This window comes from Ranitomeya imitator, chromosome 2 (genome assembly GCF_032444005.1).
Source record: "Ranitomeya imitator isolate aRanImi1 chromosome 2, aRanImi1.pri, whole genome shotgun sequence".
Classification (NCBI taxonomy): domain Eukaryota; kingdom Metazoa; phylum Chordata; class Amphibia; order Anura; family Dendrobatidae; genus Ranitomeya; species Ranitomeya imitator.
The window spans coordinates 127,012,118-127,036,482 of NC_091283.1; the positions used below are offsets into that span (position 1 = coordinate 127,012,118).

General features: G+C 40.6%; 1 protein-coding gene across 1 annotated transcript in view; it reads left to right on the forward strand.

Moving 5' to 3' along the window:
- LOC138662079 (vascular endothelial growth factor receptor kdr-like) overlaps positions 1-24,365 on the forward strand; it is a 251,706-nt gene that overhangs the window by 171,836 nt on the left and 55,505 nt on the right. The window contains exons 13-20 of the mRNA XM_069747214.1: positions 2,981-3,271; positions 6,015-6,161; positions 9,585-9,713; positions 9,846-9,952; positions 11,754-11,889; positions 15,770-15,874; positions 16,978-17,091; positions 22,094-22,182. Coding sequence (XP_069603315.1) covers positions 2,981-3,271; positions 6,015-6,161; positions 9,585-9,713; positions 9,846-9,952; positions 11,754-11,889; positions 15,770-15,874; positions 16,978-17,091; positions 22,094-22,182 — 1,118 coding nt within the window. The remainder of the gene's footprint in view (positions 1-2,980; positions 3,272-6,014; positions 6,162-9,584; positions 9,714-9,845; positions 9,953-11,753; positions 11,890-15,769; positions 15,875-16,977; positions 17,092-22,093; positions 22,183-24,365) is intronic.

The window sequence follows — 24,365 nt, forward strand, 5'->3', positions numbered from 1 at the left end:
GAAGGAACAAGAACGGACATAGACCAGAGTTCAGACAGGAACGGACATAGACCAGAATTCAAACAGGAACGGACACAAGAACTGGGCACAGACAAGCCTGCGTATTGCAGCCCTCAGAGACAGGAACACGACCTGGCAGCTCAGTAGCAAATACTAACTGAGGGAAATAGTTTGCTCAGGCATCCTCCAATGGGTGAGGACGGTTTAAGTGTCGGAGGCCACTAGGCAATTGGTCGGGGACACCATAGGGCGGTGAACACAGAGTCAATAAGAATCTGGATTTGCCAGCACCGCCCCCCTATGCACACAGACAGGAAGTGTACACAGAGCGAGCAGCCATGAAGCACATGGCATGGAGCCGGCAGCAGACAGAACTCACAGCATGGCACAGGGTGAGTGAGTTGATGTATCAAGCAGATGGGGGATAGAAGGCCATGCAGTGATGCCAGCAGGGTTGTTACAATCAGTAAGCTAACCCCTATAGTATGGAAAAAGGATAACTTGCAATCTTGGGAAACCCTCTTTAAACTGTGAGCCTTTCATTTTATACCTTTAGTATTTGTTTCCTCACATCCTGAAATATCTAGATCAATTGTAAAGAATACGGTACATTCAGAGCACTTTGTAAAAAGCTGTTTTTAAATATGTTAACAGAATCGGTGACAGCTATGTGGAGCAATCCTGTGCTTGGATTCACAATTAATAATTTAGTTGATCCCAATCAGATGAATTTATTGGTGTAGATATATGTGGTGCAGGGGTGTAGAAGTAGCAGTTCTTTCTCTAAGTTCCGTAGGACTGATGTATAAGAATAATAGTATTATATGCAGATGGAATGACTGCACAATGATTATGATGTTAATGGCACAGTGATGTGATCTGGCTGTATGAAGTAATATCACTACACGTGTTTCCTAGTATAGCTTCTACTTTAGGCCTGAAAACTGCATACTACACCACTGGATGTAAAAAAAGGCAGACTATAGTGTAATACCCTTTCTGCCATATTGACGTAATATCATTGAAGAAGAGACTCTGAAGATCTAACTCAGGACGGAATCGGTGAAGTTTGAATGCCATCTGTTTAAATGTAGGTGTTTGATGTGATAAAAGAACTAACACTTATCATGATAGGAGATCAACAATTTAAGAAGACTGAAATAATCCCTCCTATAATGTTAGGTAACTTGGATTTTTGGTAAGGGACCTTGCTGGATCATATTACGTAGAGGGTGGGAAATTCTTGGAATTGTCAACATGTTAATCCCATTGACTCATTCATGAACATTTTCATAAAGTACAACACACTTGTCCAATATGATTTCAGTTTAGTTGCTTGTTTCTTTAGAGGAGAGTGAAATTACTACCTCCTGCCTGGCTGATAATAGAGAATACATGTATCCCAGTAATAGGATCCAGGCCGCAGTAGCTACGTCTTCGCTGTCTCCATATGGTTGAGGAGTACAAAGGTCGGTATGTGATTTGCACGCATCACATCCACAATCAACGACTGGCATCAGTAATAAAAAAACATGTTTTACGTATTTCCTATTGAACCTTCTGTGTGTTGTCCTTAATGCACAGATATATTTTGCTCAATGTAAACCAGATATGTACAGAAGACTCAATAGTCCTGATTTATCAAAGCTTTTACACCAGACTACTGTTGCAAAAAGCTTTGAATAGTCGGACAAATTTTATGCAACCCAAGGCAATCTGGTCATCCTTACACTACCAATCTTACTCCAGTCTTTGAAGTAAGATTTACGGAGTGACGCACATGGAAACGCACACCACTTCACGCCGTACTTGATTCATTAGAATGCATGAGCCTCTTAATGAATTATGTGCCTCGCACTCCACCCCATCCTCAAGATTCTGGATCAGGATCACTGTGTATAATATTTTAACATTCAAAAAATCTAGATCTTGATTCATCAAGGCGGACATTTATCACCTCATTCTCGTGCGAGGTGCTCGATTCATTAGACTGATGAAAGATTTGTAGTGTAAAGAATATATTTTTTTAATTAAAGAGTTAGTTTGATCATTACCTTTTTTATTAGATCATATGACATTAGTAATACTTTCAATCGTTTTAGGAAATCATTTTTTTTTCATAATTATTTTTTTTCTAAGGGTTGTAGCAAGGGGGGTAGGTGGGGCACCTGCCTCAGGCGCAGTCAGATAAAAATGTAGAAAGGAGCATGACATATAGGTCTCTGGAGCATCTGCTGGTCCCTCTCTTCCCTGCTTTTGTTGTTTTAAGTGACAACAGCTAGAGTTTCTTACTGGCTGTTGTAATGTTCAGAGTGCAGTGGGCAACTTAGCCAGAGATGAGGATGTTTCCTCTGTTCACCGTTGGTTATTTCTTTGCCAATTGGATTTGAAATATTTTGTCTTACATGTAAATATGCATAATGTGTGTAACTACATAGTACAGAATGTATATGTATGTGGTTAATGTATGTGTATGCATATGTGTGGTTAATGTGTAAGCACTATATGTTTGTATACCAGGTACATATTTGGATAAATGTCTGTGTATTATGTTGTATATGTGTGTATACCTTGTGTACACGTGTGTGTAATTCTTCTATGTGTGTCATGTATGTGTGTAGGCAGTGAATGTGTGTCTGTCGTATAATGTTGCGTTTGGGATTGTGGTAGTATGTATGTGTGTGGTATAGCAGGACCATGTGTCTATGTTTTATTATAGCACCACTGTGTTTGTTATATTGTCAGTCCCAATTATAAATGTAGTCCTATCTTTGTAAAAGGGAACATATTTTCTTTGCGTCTCCACTCCTGTCTTTTTCCGCGATCAATAGGATGCTACACATAAATGTGTAAGAAAAGGAATCCATTAAAGCTTTATAGTTAAAAGTAACAAACTACTAAAAAATAGTTTTGCAGTTCTAAAAAGAGATATTGAATATCACAAGATTTGAATGTTTTGAATTGGTTTTTTTTTTCTCAGAGATTAAATCTGGAGTGGTGACAAAAGAAGAGACAAAAGTACTAGTTGGAAGAGACATCACTCTGGTTTGCAGTGCAGAAAAATACCTGTTTAATAACCTGATATGGTTGTATCCATCTGGAGATGCGGTTCCTCCTCACCTGGTAGAGCTTCGCCATGGAATGCATACCACTCGTCTCTTACTTACTCTTAGAAATGTAACCAAAGAGCAAGCCGGACAATACAACTGCTCAGCTGAGAACCACTACACCGAAGAGATTGTGCAGAGGACAAGCAACCTTTTAGTTGTAGGTGAGTGGAGCCAACGTCATGTTGATGGATGAACATTGCAGAAAATTAAATATTCTTTGTGATCAGTTTGTATTAATTCCTATCTACGATATTTCTAAGTATCTGTATTTTTTGGACAATTAGATACACCAGGCTCTAAGACACACTTAAGTTTAGATAGCAGAAAACAGAGGGGGAAAAAAGACTCCCTTGGTGGTCTAAGGTACTGGAAGGGGTAATATCAGCTTTGGTGGTCTAGGTAGTGAATAGGTTAACAGGTTTTGTTTCCCTGTTTGTTCTATAGTGAAAGAGGTTTGTACCTGGTGATCTGACGGTTTATTCACCTTCATAAAACACCAGCCATTAATTATGGTGCCTCCTATCTATGATAAGAAGGTGAGCATTTTTCAATCTACAGAATTATGAAAGAGGTTTCCCAGTTTCAGAAAAAAACCTATCCCCCAGTGCAGTTTGTTGTAAAAAAAACAACAACAACCCAGTCTTAACCACCCTCTCCTGGTCCAGCACTGATTCTTTGCCACTGCTCTTAGTGCCTGTTATTGTCCTGTCGACAGCTCCACAGCCAATCAATGACCTCAGCGACTCAGTGTTAAGGTACCTTCATACTGAGCAACTTTTGAATGAGAATGATAGCGATCCGTAACGTTGCAGCGTCCTGGATAGCGATGTCGTTGTGTTTGACACGCAGCAGCGATCAGGATCCTGCTGTGACATCGCTGGTCGGAGCCAGAACTTTATTTCGTCGCTGGATCACCCGCTGGATCGGCGTGTGTGACGCCGATCCAGCGATGTGTTCACTGGTAACCAGGGTAAACATCGGGCTACTAAGCGCAGGGCCGCGCTTAGTAACCCGATATTTACCCTGGTTACCATTGTAAATGTAAAAAAAAAAACCATTGTATACTCACATTCCGGTGTCTGTCACGTCCCTCGCAGTCAGCTTCCCGCACTGACTGTGAGCGCCGGCCGTAAAGCACAGCGGTGATGTCACCGCTGTGCTGTGCATTATGGCCGGTGCTCACAGTCAGTGCGGGAAGCTGATGGCGAGGGACGTGACAGACACCGGAATGTGAAGATGTTGTAGTTTGTTTTTTTTTTTTTTCACATTTACAATGGTAACCAGGGTAAATATCGGGTTACTAAGTGCGCTTAGTAACCCGATGTTTACCCTGGTTACCCGGGGACTTCGGCATCATTGGTCACTGGAGAGCTGTCTGTGTGACAGCTCTCCTGCGACCACACAACGACTTACCAACGATCACAGCCAGGTCGTATCGCTGGTCGTGATCATTGGTAAATCATTTAGTGTAACGGTACCTTAAACAGGTCTACTCGGACAAAGCCGCTGAGTTCACTGGTTGACTGCAGTACCTGAAAAGGGTGAGTAAAGTACAGTTTGTTTGTTTTTTAAACAAACTGCGCTTGGGGACAGTGGTTTTCCAATACTGGAAAACCCCTTTAAGGAAACATTAGAAGGCTTCCACAAGTACCCCCTGCCTCTACAATATAGGACATACACACTTATTAGAGCCTTTTTTTTTACTCCTGGAACACTTATCTGTCTCTATTAACTTATTAGTAAGAATTTTCTGGCTTAAGTGCCTATTATAGCCTGGAAATATTTATTGTGACCACTGACTAGTGATGAGCGAGTGTACTCGTTGCTCGGGTTTTCCCCGAGCACACTCAGGTGACTTCTGAGTATTTATGACTGCTCGGAGATTTAGTTTTCATTGCGGCAGCTGAATGATTTACAGCTAGTAGCCAGGCTGAGAACATGTGGGGGTTGCCTGGTTGCTAGGTAATCCGCACATGTACTCAGGCTGGCTAATAGCTGTAAATCATTCAGCTGCCCCGATGAAAATTAAATCTCCGAGCAGTCATAAATACTCGGAGGTCACCCGAGCGTGCTCAGGAAAACCCGAGCAACGAGTATACTCGCTCATCACTAATTGTGACCAGTGATATAACGTGTTAAAAAACACCTTCAAAAGACCTAAAAAAACAATTAGTTTGAATGTGTGTGTGTTTTCTCTAACCTTCAAATGCTTTAAATTATGTACATATTTAAATCACAAATTCACAGCTGCACATTGATGATTTAAGGATAATACTAAATAAAAACTAAAAAAAACCACACAAACTATTTCAGTAAAGTTGAGTCGGATGTTCTGTAATTAAACCATCTCCAAAAATATCCCGGAATTTCCACGACTTGATCTGTCTCAGCCATAATTATTTTCTCAAGAATAGGGAAATTATTTTACAGACTTGATTAGCAATTAAACTTAACGAAAATCTCTAATGAGTCATTTTAGCATATTGGATGCAGAGACATTTTTTTTGCTTTGCTGATACTACGAGTACTTATTAAATTTGTATTTTAAATGAGTTCAAATATAGATACATTGCTGACAATGCAATAAATATATTTTTGATAAGTATACTTTCAGTTCAGAATTGGGTAGAATTTAGAGAATTTAGTTTTGATGGAAAAATCCATCCTAAGTCTGTTTGTGATTAGAATTCTTTAAATTCTTTATTATTAGATTTGCAATAAAGACAATGTGGTTTTGTAATTTAGGTCATTATTGCCATTTCTGCAGCTTGACCTCACATCTAGGTGATCGGTGGATAGAAAAATATTTGAAAGAATACAAGATATTTTTTGTGTGTGTAAAATTGCTGTATTTTAATGTTTCTGTGTCCCTGACTGTTCTGTTTTGTTTGTTTTTTTTTGCAGACAAGCAGTCTCCATGGGTGGTGCAACACCTGGAGAACACAATAGTAAACAGCAGTAGCACACTCTTCCTGGAATGCAAAGTCAATGGGAATCCCTCACCAACCATTACCTGGCTGAAGAATGGCTATGTGATTAAACGGGCTTCAGGTAGGGAATGCATTGCCAGTGGCAGTGCCAGTTGGGCACGAGATAACACCTTCTTCCACATCTACAATCAACTTGTTTTATCAAGACTCACTATTTAAATGGAATGTGTAATGAGAAAATGACCTATTGTTTCAATCAGGTTTTTGTGTTAAATGTTTTTTGTTACATGCCACATTCTGTATTAAAAATTAAAAAAAATGAAATCTTGCAATTTTCACATTGGCCAATGGGCCTTTTTTAAATGTTAACTTCCTATTGTTTCAGGAAACAACATATAGGTTGCAGCATGGTGGCGCAGTGGTTAGCACTGCAGCCTTGCAGCGCTGGAGTCCTGGGTTCTAATCCCACCAAGGACAACATCTGCAAGGAGTTTCTATGTTCTCCCCGTGTTTGGGTTTACTCCGGGCACTCCGGTTTCCTCCCACATTCCAAAGACATACTGATAGGGTATTTAGACTGTGAGCCCCATCGGGGACAGCGATGATAATGTGTGCAAACTGTAAAGCGCTGCGGAATATGTTAGTGCTATATAAAAATAAAGATTATTATTTATTATTATGTAGATACAGTAGATCCGATCTTTTGTATTAAAGTGTCTAATGAGCCTGTGACAAAGGTCATTGTGAAGGCCTCAGTGTCAGGTGGGACATCGCCTGTTGTGATTGGTGGATCCTGTGTTATCAACTGCATACCCATCATTGTAATCCCGATTCTGATAATGTGGAGTTTTGCTGCAAACTGTTCCTGAAAGAACAGGCAGTATGAGCCTAAAAAGCCCCAGGGTCAGTGTGAAAATTGCAAGATTACTAACTGAGTTTTTTTTATGAAGATCGCAAAAAAGGGAAAAGAAACAAAACTGTTTTAAACAATAGGTAATTTTCTGATTATGCACTCCCTTTAACTGAATCTGTCTGAAAATTCCAGCAGATCTAGCTTTAGAAACCCATTGCGATACGCTTCTATTGCTAGGCTAAGTGACCAACCCAGCAATGATACAGGAAAGATATATATCTTGGTACCGTGTTAGCCACAACCCAGCAATGTAATACATATGTAGTATTATGGCTCACCTAGTGAAGTGGACCCACTAAACCCCAGGTCCGGGTGGGTACACGGGCTCCGAGCATTAGTGCAACAGGAAGGAAAACACGTGGAGAGTGAGGACAAGACACTCTCAGGAATCTTAGGAACACCAAGATGGATGCAGTGAAGTCAGCAGGACAGCAAGGATAGCAGCCAGTAACACGGTGTGCACAGGAGGAGGAGAGAAACAAACTAAAGTCTTAAATAACAATCCAAAGACACAAGTGTGTGTCCTAATGGGCCTAGGGAGATGAGGTCACATTCTGGGCAACATGCAAAGCACCATGTGCAGCACCACAGCAAACGAACCAAGGTGAAGAGAGTAGAGCCCGGGCCTGAGACAAGTGTGTAACAGGCATGGTCCACCATAATGAAAACTGTTCATGGTAGAACCCCTTTATGAAGTCCATATTATCTACTAGGCACTGCTCCTAATAGCCAGTTTCCTACTCCATACTGATGAGGGGCAAATACCCCAAAACAGCTGTCTGTGGATGGATACAATGTTTTGGCATGGGTGGTTTTCCTTTTTGGATGCTGCCCTTCCCGTGGTTGTTCCTTCCTGGTGAAAGACCTGGTTATTTATTGCTTGCGTTGAGAAACACGTGATGGTGTCTCCGCGGCTTTTCTACATGCATATTCTCTACTAGGGCTTATGACATGTGAATGTATTTTATCTACATCCTGACCCAAGTACCGTAACATCTTCCTTTAAAAATAACAGGCTGATTTTGCACAATGGAAGACTGACTGCCATACAACTGTATGATTTCCTGTTTTTTATTCAAAATCACTGTCTTGACTCATAAATAGATGCTTTAATCAAGTGGCCTATATGTCAGGTCTTATCTCCGAACACTCCCTTGCACACTCCTTAAAATCTAGTCCATAAATTATGCTTCTGGTAGTCTAACTTTTGTATACACCACACTGTCTGCTTTGCAATGTACATATCTCTGGAATTCAAAGACCCTTCTCTTTCCCTTCAATTCCCAGCCCATAGAAATCTGGACTGCAATCTCATGGATGACCAGTACTAACTGGCACCTTAGAAAATGAAGCCTTTATTGATTTATCATTTAAACCAGCATTTTAGGCAGCACATTACAGATAACATTAATTCAATGACATCACCCCTTGCACTTTGAAAGAGCAACATGAAATAAAGAGTTGAACTTCGCATAGTCTGCCAAAGACTTAGATATCATCACATGCCCTAATTTATTAAGAGATGATATATTTTTGAGAGTTGTATTTGTATAGCTGGCCCAAGAGATCTTCCATATGTCTGCCTCATCAAACCACACTCTGTTATAGCTGCAAAAGTAATCTTAGGCCGATTCTGTAAGAAGATAATCCCCCTATATATGGATGATATTGGACTGCAGGAAGACATCAAAGGGTCTAAAGAAAACACGTGTGTACAAAGAACAAGATCTGCTTAGATATTACATATGTCTTGATTTCAGTTTGCTCTAGTAATCCACAATTTATCTAAAACACTGGAAAGAAGACTTTGATTTATGTTTCAGTGTTCCCTACTGAATGTTTTACGTACAAAATAAATTGAGCCATTCAACATATCCTGAAAAAGTCTAAGATTTCCAAATGGTTCCTTAACTCATGGATAAAAAACAGATTGCTTCCACAATTTCATGTGTCTAATAGCTGTTTCAACTGTATCAGGTCAAGAACCTCCCTAATGGAACATGTTTAACCCTTTACATCCCAAAAAATGAACTACACTTTATCTCAGAAGAATGATGTGTAGGGACACTATCAAAGTTGGAATCATTTGACCATGTGAAACTCAATCTAAAATCATCTATGGCTATATTTTCATGGCTTTCCTCTTTACAGGATCATGACAGATTAGATTTTTTTTCTCACTATTGATTTACAATGGCTTATAATAAATCTGTCAGGTTTGGATAGAATGGTTTGGCGGCATGCTTAGCTATGAGATGGCTTAGAGTTCTGCTATATTATACGGCAATTTCTGTCATAAATCACAGGACACCTGTTGGGCCAAATTTGGCCACACCACTGCCACTGAGCCCAATTCAGCCTTTGATAATGCTGAAGGTACTTCAACAGCAAATGAAGGTTTGTTTTAATACAGTACATTAACATTGAGAATCCTTAAATATGTGCCTGTAACAAAAGACTGACCATCACATCCAAACAGAAAACAGGTGTGTACAGGTGCAATCTAAGGCCATCTCTATATATATATATAGCCAACAAATAAAGTCACACTTTGTATTACAGAATGAAACTTTATTGGTAAGATATATACCTGCACCCTATAACACTTAGTTTTCCATTTTCTTCTTATAGGAATAACTTTGCTTTACAATAACAGCCTAATGATTGAGAGAGTGAAAAAAGATGATGAGGGCTTGTATGAGTGTCGAGCAGACAATGAAATGGGCCATACGAATACTTCTGCCTACATCACTATTCGAGGCAAGCAATTCATCCAAGAACACTAATATTTGTTTCATATGACAGTATAATACAATAACTTTTGATATTTTGAGAATAATACCCCATGACTCTAAGTGTGTCCTAATACAAACCATACAAATCTGTTTGCAGGTGGAGAAGAAAAATCTAATATAGAAGTCATCATTCTTGTATGTACAGGTGTGGCAGCCACGTTATTCTGGCTTCTTCTCACCCTCTTCATCCGAAAGCTGAAAAAGGTAATAGAAACTATAGCAAAAGTTATAAATGAAAACAGACATACTGGAGACAGGTTTTTTCCCTTCTTTGATATTAGGGTCGATTTGCAGAAGGGCTAATAGCTATCTCATGTTTTGCTGTCACATAGTGAGAACAGGGAGGGTCATTTGTGATTTTCAGGTGTGATTTTCCTTCTCTGACTTACAAAGGTAGCAAGTATTGTGCTCTGGATCAATTATTAACAAAGTTGCCCACTACTTGGATAACCCCTTTGGAATCCTTATGTTTCCCTCCAGTAAAATAATAGCATCTATACTCACTTTTTCGTTTTGGCACTGTTCCAGCGGGGTCGGCACTGGCTGTCCCTTGAACCCAGCGCTGATTTGCCACAGAAATCACGTGGCATAATAATGTCACGCAATCCCCGGGAAAGCCAATGCTGGAACGGCGCCGGAGGTGAATTTAGATGTTATTATTTTAGTGGGAGGTAATATAGGTATTCAGAAAGGGTTATATGAGTAGTGGGCATTCTCTATAAGCTTAAAGCCTGTGCACAATACTTGCTGGGCATTGGACATTTTTTTCCTACCATGCAGTGTCATCTCTCCTTGTCCAATGTCAGATGGAGTAGGAGCGTAAAGGCCCACATTCATATAGGGCTAATGTCGGTCGAACCCACCAATGTCAATGGGTTTGGCCAACACTCTAATGTGCACTGGGACCTTTAAGCTACCACTCCATCTGACCGTCTAATGTGTATGGGGGCCCCAGAAAGTTAATTGTCAGGAAAGATGTTGATTGGACATGTCCAATTTTGGACTGCTGATTGCTTTTTTCTCCTGGAGATAAGCCATCACCAGACATGTCTAGCCATGGCTTTCCAATAGAGAACACAGGAGTGCTCGGCCAAGTGAGTGTTCATGTGTATGGGAAAGTCTGCTTAGTTTGGTCAATAGCCATGTAATGTGTATGGCTGGTTTATGTCTACAAAATCCTTAAAACAAATTTGTGGCTCTGCATGGTCAAAAACTGTTCAGAGAGTTTGAGTAGGAAAAATAGTTGACCAAGGCAAGGACTCTCCTCACTGTCACTACAGTATGTATCTTAGCGGGAAATAAAAAGTCACACGTAGACAAAGCTGTATTCACTGTTGCACCTCTAATCATTTATTCGGGTGAAAGGTGGGTGTCCCAGGGCTTAGACTAGAATAGATCTTTGAAATTTACAAAAAATGTAATATTTAAAAATTGATCACATACTAGCTGTTACATAAAGGTCAGACCATAATTCTGGGTAAGATGTGAAAATATGATAATTAATATTTTCCATGGTGTGCCGCCTGATGTGATTATATAAGTAGTGGCTAAAACAAAGATTTAGAAATCGGAAAGTGAGTGAAAAAAAAACATCTGGCACAAGAAATCTTTATTTCTTCATCTGTCAAAATATTTTTTCCCTATTTGATTTTGTTGTTACAATAAATTAGATTTATCAAATCCCAGAGTCTTATATTTTAGCTTGAAGATGGTTATTAGGTTATGTTATGCTAAATCCTGTATGTGACTTTTTCATATGATCATTGTTTGGAAAAATTGGTAACCTGTAAATTAATGCACTTTTGGAGGGTTTAAATCATGTATAAGGCATGTAATATGACACCTCACAGGGCACTCAACCATATGGTCTTGAAAACAGCTTAACCTATTGGCCTTTGTAATGATGAGGAACAACAAGGAGCAAGCTGTGGCTTCTTAATTTTCCTTCTTCAGACAGCCCAGCCTCATTGCCCACATTCAACTTTTTCTATTCTTCTCTCAACAGCCACATGCTTCCGAAATTAAAACAGGCTACCTCTCTATTATTATGGATCCGGATGAGATGCCACTAGACGAGCAGTGCGAGAGGTTGCCCTATGACAGCAGTAAATGGGAATTTCCTCGAGATAGACTTAGTCTTGGTAAGTTGAATCCTTGTTTTCCCTGTCAAAAAAAGCTATCATAGCATGTACTGTAACGAAGACCCGAACTGGGACACACATTGACCCATGCATTCAAATTTGTGATATAAGGATTACATTGTGAAAATACAATGTAAACTTTACTATTTATAATATTTGGAAATATTATAAATAGTAACAAAGGCTTCAGATCTATAGTCTAATTTGCATATCAATTCAAACGCTGATTTCTCTTCTCGGGAAAGGACTAACCATGTAAAAATATTGCTGGACTTGCCTTTGAAAGTGCTGCATGGACATAAATAGTTTGGCATGTGAAATCCTGCTGACAGATTCCTTTTAAAGAGCAGCTTCAAACATTATGGGGAGCACTGGAATTTTGTTAAAACTAAATCAACAACTTTAAAGTGGACCATTATTCTGTATGGAGCTCTATGTGGGGCCATTATACTGTATGGAGCACTATGTGGGGCATTATACTGTATGGAGCTCTATGTGGGACCGTTATACTGTATGGAGCACTATGTGGGGCATTATACTGTACAGAGCACTATGTGGGGCCATTATACTGTATGGAGCACTATGTTGGGCCGTTATACTGTATGGCGCACTATTTGGGCCCATTATACTGTATGGGACACTTTTTGTGGCCATTATACTGTATGAAGCATTATGTGGGGCCATTATACTGTATGGAGCACTATCTGGGACCATTACACTGTTTGGAGGCAGTGCAGAGCCCCGTTATACTATATGGAGGACTATGTGGGGCCTCTTATACTGTAAAAAGCACTTTTCTGGCCATTATACTGTGTGGAGGGCTGTGTGGGGATTACAGTTGGAGAATCATACTGTGATGTGGTCATCATACAGTGCATGTGGAGGAATTCACTGTGGGTGTGTCTTACTGTGTTTGAGGGCATTTTTGTTGGTATCATACTTTATTATCTGTATTATTCAAGGTTTTTTATCCTACATGCTTTTTACTGTTCTTATGTAACATATTATATTATTCCAATATTTTATTCTAACATCTATTAATTAAAATTAACTTTGTTCGTGAGACAACCCCTATAAATTTGTTTCCATATGAAAAAGTTAATCATTATATTTGATGGTGAGGAAAAACTTACTCAATTGTAGACTTTTTTAAAAATAAATATTAAGGTTGGCCACAGCTTTTTCCAAGCTTTTTATTTTCTGTGTATGTGAGTTTGATATTCCGGCTCTACATCAACTGCTTTTTCAGACAAAATATAGTCTGAAGAGTGGACTTGGATCATAGGCGGAGACGAGACTAGTCCAGCGCCTCCTCCGGCCGGCTTCTCCTTGTATTGCTCTAGGTGTTTGACAAGTGTTTCCCTATGTACACACACACACACACACACACGCGGGAGAGACCTGTCAATCACCTGGAGCAAATCAAAGTGAAGCCCTAGTCTCTGCCTATTGTTGGTACGTTTCAGAGAAAAACATACCCTACTGCATTTATGCAACTGAGCTCTGATTCATGGTGCCCCTGATATCGGCATTTTTTCTGAAAAACATTTCAAAGTAAAACATAAAGGGCTGCAATAAATCAGCCAGTGTCTGCCTCTGGACTGGGCACAATTAATCTGTTGGGCTCCATTTAATGACATACAATTGGACAGCATTTTTATGATCTTATCCTTGGGCCTAAACTGATAATATTACAAGCAAGGTCTAACTGTTGAATCCCATTATTTATTTCCATAAATGTATATGTCAGCTGGTATATATACATAATATAGCAATCATTTGGACTCCAGAAGCCATACTAACATCACTCGGGATACTTGTTCTTTATTATTATGGCATTATATTCTAAACTGTTATTCTTAGGATATGCATGGGATGAAAGGTTAAACAACTTCAACTGATAGTTTCTAAAGTCTTGTGCATGTTGTGCATCCCATACCTCTTCATCTAGTATATATATATCTTCTTCTGGTCTCATGGTGAATGTTAATCTCTCTACAAGCTGTCATCACACTGGAGTTTCTTCTTATCTTTGTTGGACAAACCTTGTTTTCTATCAAAAGGGAGTATAGAACCCATTTTGCTGTGAATTCCTTGATAACCTGCACATTCCTTTACCACTGAGTAATTGACCATAATCTATAAGGCAACCCATAAATATTGGGCAGGTTCGCAGCCTGTGCAAGATTTCTTCACTCATTCTAAATTCTTAAAGGAAGTTTATCTACAATCACATAGCATAGAATTTGAAGGGGAAAAATAAGCTAAGTTCGCAGGCCTTGACCTTCTGTTGAGTGTCACACCTGCTGTGATACATTATTAGGAATGTGAAAAAACAGCTTAGTACACATTATCTTCCATTAAGGGTACCGTCACACTTAGCGACGCTGCAGCGATACCGACAACGATCCGGATCGCTGCAGCGTCGCTGTTTGGTCGCTGGAGAGCTGTCACACAGACAGCTCTCCAGCGACCAACGATGCTGGTAACCAGGGTAAACATCGGGTAACTAAGCGCAGGGCCGCGCTTAGTAACCCGATGTTTACCCTGGTTACCATCCTAAAAGTAAAAAAACAAACAGTACATACTTACCTAACGCTGTCTGTCCCTTGCCGTCTGGTTCCTGCACTGACTGCTGGCCGGAAAGTGAAAGTGAAAGCACAGCACAGTGGTGAGTCACACAGCAGTGACTCACCGCTGTGCCTGTGCTCTGCTTTCACTTTACGGCCAGCAGTCAGTGCAGGAACCAGACGGCAAGGGACAGACAGCTGAATGTAAGTATGTACTGTTTGTTTTTTTACGCTGGTAACCAGGGTAAACATCGGGTTACTAAGCGCGGCCCTGCGCTTAGTAACCCGATGTTTACCCTGGTTACCAGTGAAGACATCGCTGAATCGGTGTCACACACGCCGATTCAGCGATGTCTACGGGGAGTCCAGCGACCAAATAAAGTTCTGGACTTTCTTCCCCGACCAGCGATCTCCCAGCAGGGGCCTGATCGCTGCTGCCTGTCACACTGGACGATATCGCTAGCGAGGACGCTGCAACATCACGGATCGCTAGCGATATCGTCTAGTGTGACAGTACCTTAAGTTATCATCCCCCTTCACCAACCTGCTATGCTGGAAAATTTCAGCCTTAAATTATTTCATTAACTTACACTTGTCAGTCTCTTTCAATACTCTATAATGCAAGAATTGCATTTTTTTATTGGCATTCACCTGCATAAAAAGACTTTTCTCGTTTTGAAAAGTCATTTTCAAGATCCTGCTCTCATGTCAGAGTGATGGGTGGTCTCATTTTTGAGTACCTGTCCTGTCGTATATTACGCAACACTTTGATTTGAATGGGCATTCTTCTGTGGTGATACATAAATTAGAGTAAGTTCACACACTGCGTTTTTGCAACATTTTTCAGCGTTTGCAGTACCAGCAAAGTGAATGAGATTTCTGAAATATCAGGCTCTTGCTGCTTTTTTCATTATGTATTTTAACCATCATTGTATTTTTTTCAGATCTGCAGCATGTTCACACTTTTAGCATTTTTGCATACTTTTTCACCCGTTCAAACAAATGCATAAAAAAACGGTGGGTGGGTGGGTTTTAGTGCAGAATAAAATGCTCCAAAAACTCAGCGTGTGCACACTCTCTTATTCGCCTCATAGATTACATCACCGGCCCCTTTGTGATCAGTTTGATGTCAGTGGACCATTTTAACAAATAGCAATAGTTTAAAGCTGAGCTCCACTTTAATGTTCACATTTCTGTCTGTCACTTTCAGTCTTACTTTACATATGGGCCTGTGGGACTTTGCATGACTATTCTTGCATGTTTCAAATTGCTTGTCTAGACAGTGGCTCACTTTTGACTTTTACCTTTAGGTAAAACGCTGGGTCATGGTGCTTTCGGGAAGGTGGTGGAAGCTTCTGCTTTTGGCATTGATAAAGGTTCTACTTGCAAAACAGTAGCTGTTAAGATGCTGAAAGGTATTACTTTCAATTGGGTTTTTAATAGTGGAAAAAAGTTGGATTCAAGGTTTTAAATCATGCTCATGAGGTACGATCACCTAGTCATGCTCGGGAACCTACACTACATGTATATTTAGTATAGTTACTCTAGTATAATTTTTTTTTCATTTAAAGAGTGACCATCGGCTTAAGTTTTATTTTTATAGATCAATTGTACACATTGAAATAAGCAACTTTGTAATAGATCTCATCATAGAAATCTGCTTCTTTATCCTCCTGTACTGGTAATTCATTCTCAAAATTCTCAATGCGTGGATAACATCTGTATTCAGTGAATACAAACCTTCCAATTACTGAGATAGGAGATGACAGTTGGTCATAAAGTTCTATGGAAAACTGTAACTGTCGTTCCAGGCGAACTTACAGCAAAATGTCTGGTTCCTCCTTCTCCATAAAATTTTAAAAGCACCAACCATTATCTCCTATCTAAGTAATGGGGAAATCTGTTTTCACTAATTACAGACATTACACATTTTACCCATGAATTGAGAGTGAAAGGAAATGAAAAAAGTAAATTTCTCCGATAAGATCTATTACAAAGTTTCTTGTTTTCATGTGTACTATAGATTCATAAAATGAGACTATTACTCTTTAAGTGCAGGAAAATCCAGTTGCCTGGAATATCTTATTCTCGGCCAAGCCCCTCTGTGGTACATCTGGAGAAAATACTTGACTGTGCAATATTCATTTTTAATAAACACAAAAGGATCATCTAGATTCCAAGACCTCTGTAACATTTACTGAGTATAAACACATCAGTCAGTCTCAAGTAATGAGTCTTTTTTCTGTAACGTGCAGCGGGCACTGACCATACAGCACATTTGTGACTTGTCTGGAGCTCACAGTTTTTTTCTGTATGTTACCACCAAATAAATTACATCCTACATGCACGAAGCAGAAAAAGAAGATGACTTATGAGCGTGTCCTGTGTTTGAGATTGCTTACGGGCAGTGGTTTTCCTTTGTCTCATGATGTCCCTCCGTAAACCTAAACAGGATTTTGTGTGACTTGTAAAAGTATCCCATTGTGCAGAGATGACTATGTCCTGTTTATGTTAACAGAGTGTGCAACAAACAACGAATGCAAAGCTTTAATGTCTGAACTGAAGATCCTTATCCATATTGGCCATCATTTGAATGTTGTTAATTTACTGGGAGCTTGCACCAAGCCAGGAGGTAAGTTACTAGCCAATCTTAACCCATTCATTTCCTGCACACTAAACTTGCTATACGGAATCTAGAAGACCTTCGAGTCAACGAAGACTTGAAGTTACAAATTCCCAACAAATAACTTAAACACATGCCGGCATTAATTGTAGGCCAATTACTAAATTCTTAAGTAAATGTTCCTCGGTCAATTGAAATCAAGAGAACATGAGCTCAGATTCATCAAAGTCTATTTCTGTGCTGTACATGCACATTGTGCAGAAATTCCCATTGAAATATTTACTTTGATGATTTTAGGCTGTGATATGTCTATGAAAAGAAAAAAACACGATCATTTGTTGAAAGAATATTCCCATAAAAATTGTTTGCTCATTACCTAGTGTGATTGAAATGTATGGCCAGGTCAAGCTACAGTAACGTCCAACATGGGGTAAAATGGCGGCATCAGCATATTGAGTCTTCACCAAGATGTTTGTTTATTCAGTGGCTGTTCAACAAACTACTCATGGGCAGACCCAAACAGAAGAGGACCCCCGTGCAAAAACAATTCATGGGCCCTTTGCAGCCCAATAGCTCATCATAATGCATAATTCCACCTGCTTTCGAGGTAATAGTGGGCTCCCTTACTACTTGGGTTCCTATGCAACTGATATGTCCACCCATGAACCTACTCTTATCTAATGTGCATGGTATGGCCACCTTTAGACAATTGATAAATATCTAAAGGTGGTCATACACATGGGATAGCACACAAACACACAAACAGATATTTCTTCCAGGCTCCCAATACCCATGAGTGCATTCGGCTCAGTGTACAGTTCATGTGTTTTCAATGGGGAAGAGGAGAGAGCAGCTGCCACACACCTCTAGCAGTGGGTTTTATCCCCCAAAAAATAAAGGATTGGGCATTGAAATTCCAACTGTCTAAACCTTCTCTCCACTTACATCATCTTTTGGGGATATTAAGGAGACCCCCCCCCCCATATGTAGGTGCTTCTCACAAAGTTAGAATATCATCAAAACATTAATTTATTTCAGTTCTTCAAAACAAACAGTGAAACTCATATATTATATAGAGTCATTGCAAACAGAGTGATCTATTTCAAGTGTTTATATCTGTTAATGTTCATGATTATGGCTTACAGCCAATGAAAACTCAAAAGTCATTATCTCAGTAAATTAAAAAAAAATAACAAAAAACACCTGCAAAAGCTTCCTAAGCATTTAGAAATGTCCCTTAGTCTGTTTCAGTAGGCTCCACAATCATGGGGAAGTCTGCTGACTTGACAGATGTCCAGAAGGCAGTTATTGGCACACTCCACAAGGAGGGTAAGCCACAAGAGGTCATTGCTAGAGAAGCTGGCTGTTCACAGAGTGCTGTATTCAAGCATATTAATGGAAAGTTGAGTAAAAGGAAAAACTGTGGTAGAAAAAGGTGCACAAGCAACCGGGATAACCACAGCCTTGAAAGGGTTGTTAAGAAAAGGCCATTCAAAAATTTGGGGGAGATTTACAAGGAGTGGACTGCTGCTGGAGTCATTGCTTCAAAAGCCACCACAGACAGACGTAAATGTCACCTTCCTTGTGTCAAGCCACTCATGACTAGTGTTGAGCATTCCGATACCGCAAGTATCGGGTATCGGCCGATACTTGCGGTATCGGAATTCCGATACCGAGATCCGATACTTTTGTGGTATCGGGTATCGGTATCGGATACATAGAGATGTGTAAAATAAAGAATTAAAATAAAAAATATTGATATATTTACCTCTCCGGCGGCCCCTGGACTCAGCGCGGGTAACCGGCAGGCTTCGTTGTTCAAAATCAGCGCTTTTAGGACCTGAGAATCACGTCCCGGCTTCTGATTGGTCGCGGGCCGCCCATGTGACCGCCACGCGACCAATCACAAGCCGCTACGTCTTTGAAAGTCATTAACGCGCTCATTTTTAAAAATGAGCGCGTTAATAGCTTGCGGTGACGTCGCGGCTTGTGATTGGTCGCGGCCACGCGACCAATCACAAGCCGCTACGTCTTTGAAAGTCATTACCGCGCTCATTTTTAAAAATGAGCGCGTTAACAGCTTGCGGTGACGTCGCGGCTTGTGATTGGTCGCGTGGCCGCGACCAATCACAAGCCGCTACGTCTTTGAAAGCCATTAACGCGCTCATTTTTAAAAATGAGCGCGTTAACAGCTTGCGGTGACGTCGCGGCTTGTGATTGGTCGCGTGGCCGCGACCAATCACAAGCCGCTACGTCTTTGAAAGCCATTAACGCGCTCATTTTTAAAAATGAGCGCGTTAATAGCTTGCGGTGACGTCGCGGCTTGTGATTGGTCGCGTGGCCGCGACCAATCACAAGCCGCTACGTCTTTGAAAGCCATTAACGCGCTCATTTTTAAAAATGAGCGCGTTAATAGCTTGCGGTGACGTCGCGGCTTGTGATTGGTCGCGTGGCGGTCACATGGGCGGCCCGCGACCAATCAGAAGCCGGGACGTGATTCTCAGGTCCTAAAAGCGCTGATTTTGAACAACGAAGCCTGCCGGTTACCCGCGCTGAGTTCAGGGGCCGCCGGAGAGGTAAATATATCAATATTTTTTATTTTAATTCTTTATTTTACACATCCCTATGGATCCCAGGGCCTGAAGGAGAGTTTCCTCTCCTTCAGACCCTGGGAACCATGAGAATACCTTCCGATACTTGATGTCCCATTGACTTGTATTGGTATCGGATATCGGTATCGGCGATATCCGATATTTTTCGGGTATCGGCCGATACTATCCGATACCGATACTTTCAAGTATCGGACGGTATCGCTCAACACTACTCATGACCAATAGACAATGCCAGAAACATCTTACCTGGGCCAAGGAGAAACAGAACTGGACTGTTAGTGGTCCAAGGTGTTGTTTTCAGAGGAAAGTAAATTTGCATTTCATTAGGAAATCAAGGTCCCAGAGTCTGGAGGAAGAGTGGAGAGGCCACAATCCAAGCTGCTTGAGGTCTAGTGTGAAGTTTCCACAGTCAGTGAAGGTTTGAGGAGCCATGTCATCTGCTGGCGTAGGTCCCCTGTGTTTTATCAAGATCAAAGTCAGCACAACCCATCTACCAAGAAATTTTAGAGCACTTCCACTCTGCCAACAAGCTTTTTGGAGATGGAAATTTCATTCTTCAGCAGGACTTGGCACCTATCCATACTGCCGAAAGTACCAATACCTGGTTTAAAAACAACAGTATCACTGTGCTTGATTGGTCAGCAAACTCGCATGACCTTAATCCTATAGAGAATCTATGGGGTATTGTCAAGAGGAAGATGAGACACCAGACCCAACAATGCAGACGAGCTGAAGGCTGCTATCAAAGCAACCTGGGCTTCCATAACACCTCAGCAGTGCTGCAGGCTGATCGCCTCCATGCCACTCCGCATTGATGCAGTAATTGATGCAAAAGGAGCCCCGACCAAGTATTGAATGCACTTACTGAACATACATTTCAGTATGCCAAAATTTGGGATTTTAAAATCATTTTTGAAGCTGGTGTTATAAAGTATTCTAATTTATTGAGATAATGACTTTTGGGTTTTCATTGGCTGCCTGTAAGCCATAATCATCAACATTAACAAAAATAAACACTTGCAATAGATCACTCTGTCTGTAATGACTCTATATAATATATGAGTTTCACTTTTTGTATTGAAAAACTTAAATAAATTAAGTTTTTGATGATATTCTAATTTTGTGAGAAGCACCTGTAAATCAGATGGTTGGCCAGTCCCACCTAAACTGGAGGGTTCAGCTAGCATTCCTCTAATGTATATGGAGAACTTAAAAGTCACTTCCCAACTCTTAAAACACCTAGGGGACATTTCAGTACAGAGATGCCAGCAGTTTGATCCTGGCCTGACCCTTCAAGTATGTGCCTTGAGGTTTCAATCAGCCTTGCATCAATTTAAGCCAGGAAGATAGTGCCGACCCCTCTGGCAATTTGGATAAAAGGCCAGAATTTTTATTCCATATACTCACAAAAAGATCAAAGTTTAAACCCACTTTGTATTAAAATATATGTGGTACATTGATCATCTTGCCCAACCCAGAACTTTGCCCAAAATGGCTTTTTCTGGATCGTGAACAGTGCATTTCCATAATATATGTTAATCGCCTCTTGCAATGACAATTATAATATAACCTTAACACCTATAATATCTGTTTCCTTCTCTTATCTAAACTAGAACCTTCTTGATTCCAAAAACAAGAGTCTGGTCTATGTACAGCTTCAAAGTATTAATCCGTAATGATTAAAAACGAAAACCATAAAAATAAAAATAGTGATAATTTTTCAGGGGTGAAGGCAGGAGCATACCAAACCTTAGTAAGACATCAGATTATGAGTGTACTTGGATTTTTGTACTGCGCTTGTCTTGATTTATTGCATTAACAAGATGAAAAGGAATTTTTGGTGCCTGCGTCACAGAGGAAGAGACAGAGTGAATGTGAAGATAAGATTTGGGGTGGCAGAGCGTTTGTGTGAACAGTTGAGATGGATCTGCAGCACGCTGTCTGTCACTCCTGCCAAACAAAAACATGTGCATGGAGCCAAGTGTGTGAGCGTGATGTGCAGCGCTGCGCACGGAGACAGGATGTCCATGCAGAAGTCGAAGAGGAAAGCATCCCTCGTCTACAGTAGTGGAGAACAAGACTTTTATGTATCTTCAAGTGAGATCTCAGGAAAAAACAAGCAGCCTTTTTATAGTTAATGTCAAGCTTCCCATCAGGCACAGTGAATAGAGAGGATGTCTATTTACTAAAGGAACAACTGAATTATGGTGGTGCAACACTAAAAAAATCTTAAAAAGCGATAAAAACCCCCCACAATGGATAAGCTCTTATACATCCCCAGAGATAAAAATAAAAACATGTAGAAAGTAAGAGTAAATTCTACTGTACACTCGTGAATTTAGAAGTAAACATTAAAAAAAGTGTTAATTTACCTCTAATATGTTTTATGTCTTCAACAGGACCATTGATGGTTATTGTGGAATATTGCAAATATGGAAACTTGTCCAATTATTTACGAAGCAAACGAGGAGATTTCATAGCATACAAGGTACAGATACATTACCTGTACGGTTATGCGCAGTGGTTAGCACTGCTGCCTTGCAGCGCTGGAGTCCTGGGTTCGAACCCCACCAAGGACAACATCTGCAAAGAGTTTGTATGTTCTCTCCGTGTTTGCGTGGGTTTCCTCCGGGCACTCCGGTTTCCTCCCACGCTCCAAAGACATACTGATAGGGAATTTAGATTGTGAGCCCCAACGGGGACAGTGATGATGATGTGTGCAAACTGTAAAGCGCTGCGGAATATGTTAGCGCTATATAAAAATAAAGATTATTATTATTATACCGTATAATGTATTGGAACATGAGCTAAATTGTACATTGCAAATTGTACATGAGCTACATTTACAATTGATTAACGTCAACCATACAGTGCGATCTACATGTGTTTTGAAATGACACAGCTTTCTTTTAGGAAAGCCTAAAAGGGATGTTTGCTTCAGGAAACATATTTTGAAATATCATAGGGAACGTTCACATATGGAGAATTTGTTTGTGAATTTTGGTTGTGCAATCCAGACCGAACTTCTGCAACCAAGTACAGTAGAATGTTAGTCAATCAGCTTTTATAAATCCTATTTTCTCACAAGAATAAAAATCTACTGCAGACTTTAGACATGATACACATTTTCAAATCTGCAGCACACCCGATCTGTTATTGAGGTATGGCAATGTAATGAATATGATCCGCGGTCATATCATATCCGTGCAGGTTGGACTGGCCCAAAAGAGAATCGGAGAATCCTCCAGGGGGCGCAGGATTCTCTTTCAGGAAATTTTATAGTGCAAATCTCGCATCTGTTATGGGGCTCTTGAGTGGGGGGGAGAACCTGGCTCCACTATCTGGATTTCAACACTATCTAAACAATCACGTGATAACCAATCGAATCAGCAAGCAGGGTCGATGCCTAACGTTATGTAACGTAACTCGAGGGATTTTTTTTTGGGGGGGGGGGGATATCTCCAAAAAATAAAGTACACAAAAAAGTGTTAATCTTAAGGTACCGTCATATTTAGCGACGCTGCAGCGATCTAGACAACGATCCCGATCGCCGCAGCGTCGCTGTGTGGTCGCTGGAGAGCTGTCACACAGACAGCTCTCCAGCGACCAACTATGCAAAGTCCACTGGTAACCAGGGTAAACATCGGGTTACTAAGCGCAGGGCCGCGCTTAGTAACCCGATGTTTACCCTGGTTACCAGTGCTAATGTAAAAAAAAAAAACCGCTACATACTTACATTCCGGTGTCTGTCCCCCGTCGCTGTGCTTTCATGCACTGAAGGTGAGCGCCGGCCGTAAAGCACAGCGGTGACGTCACCGCTGTAATCTGCTTTACGGCTGGCCGGCGCTGACAGTGCAGGGAAGCAGAGCGCTGAGGGACGCGACAGACACCGGAATGTAAGTATGTAGTGTTTGTTTTTTTTTACATTTACACTGGTAACCAGGGTAAACATCGGGTTACTAAGCGCGGCCCTGCGCTTAGTAACCCGATGTTTACCCTGGTTACCAGTGAAGACATCGCTGAATCGGCGTCACACACGCCGATTCAGCGATGTCTGCGGGAGATCCAGCGACTAAATAAAGTTCTGGCCTTTCTGCTCCGACCAACGATGTCACAGCAGGATCCAGATCGCTGCTGCGTGTCAAACACAACGATATCGCTATCCAGGACGCTGCAACGTCACGGATCGCTAGCGATATCGTTGTGGAGTTGGTCAGTGTGAAGGTACCTTTAGAAATTAAAAACTTAAGGCTGTTTTCCCAAGATGAGCTTTTTGTGCGTTCTTTCTATTGTCTAAAAAAAATGCATGCAACCTATTTTTGTTAATGGATGCAGAAATGGTGCAGAAAATCTGCAACATCAAAAACTCACCAAAAGATCATGGTGGGAACATAGCCTTAAAGGATTTAATGCAGACAGTCATCTTCTGCCCTATTTCTCCTTTTCTCTCATGGAGCTTGTATTGTAATTATATATTGATGTAATCTGATTTATGTAGGAGTTAAACTGAAGTTGGGTGGCACTGGCTTGTAATCTCACTACTTATAGACACTTCTCCCTTGTGTTGATCTGAGATGTAAAGAAAAGGCTTGAATACAGGCAGAATATTCCTCTCTCCCAGTACCACAATGCCCTTAGAGACACAATGAACAGTTAATCAGTGACTTGAAA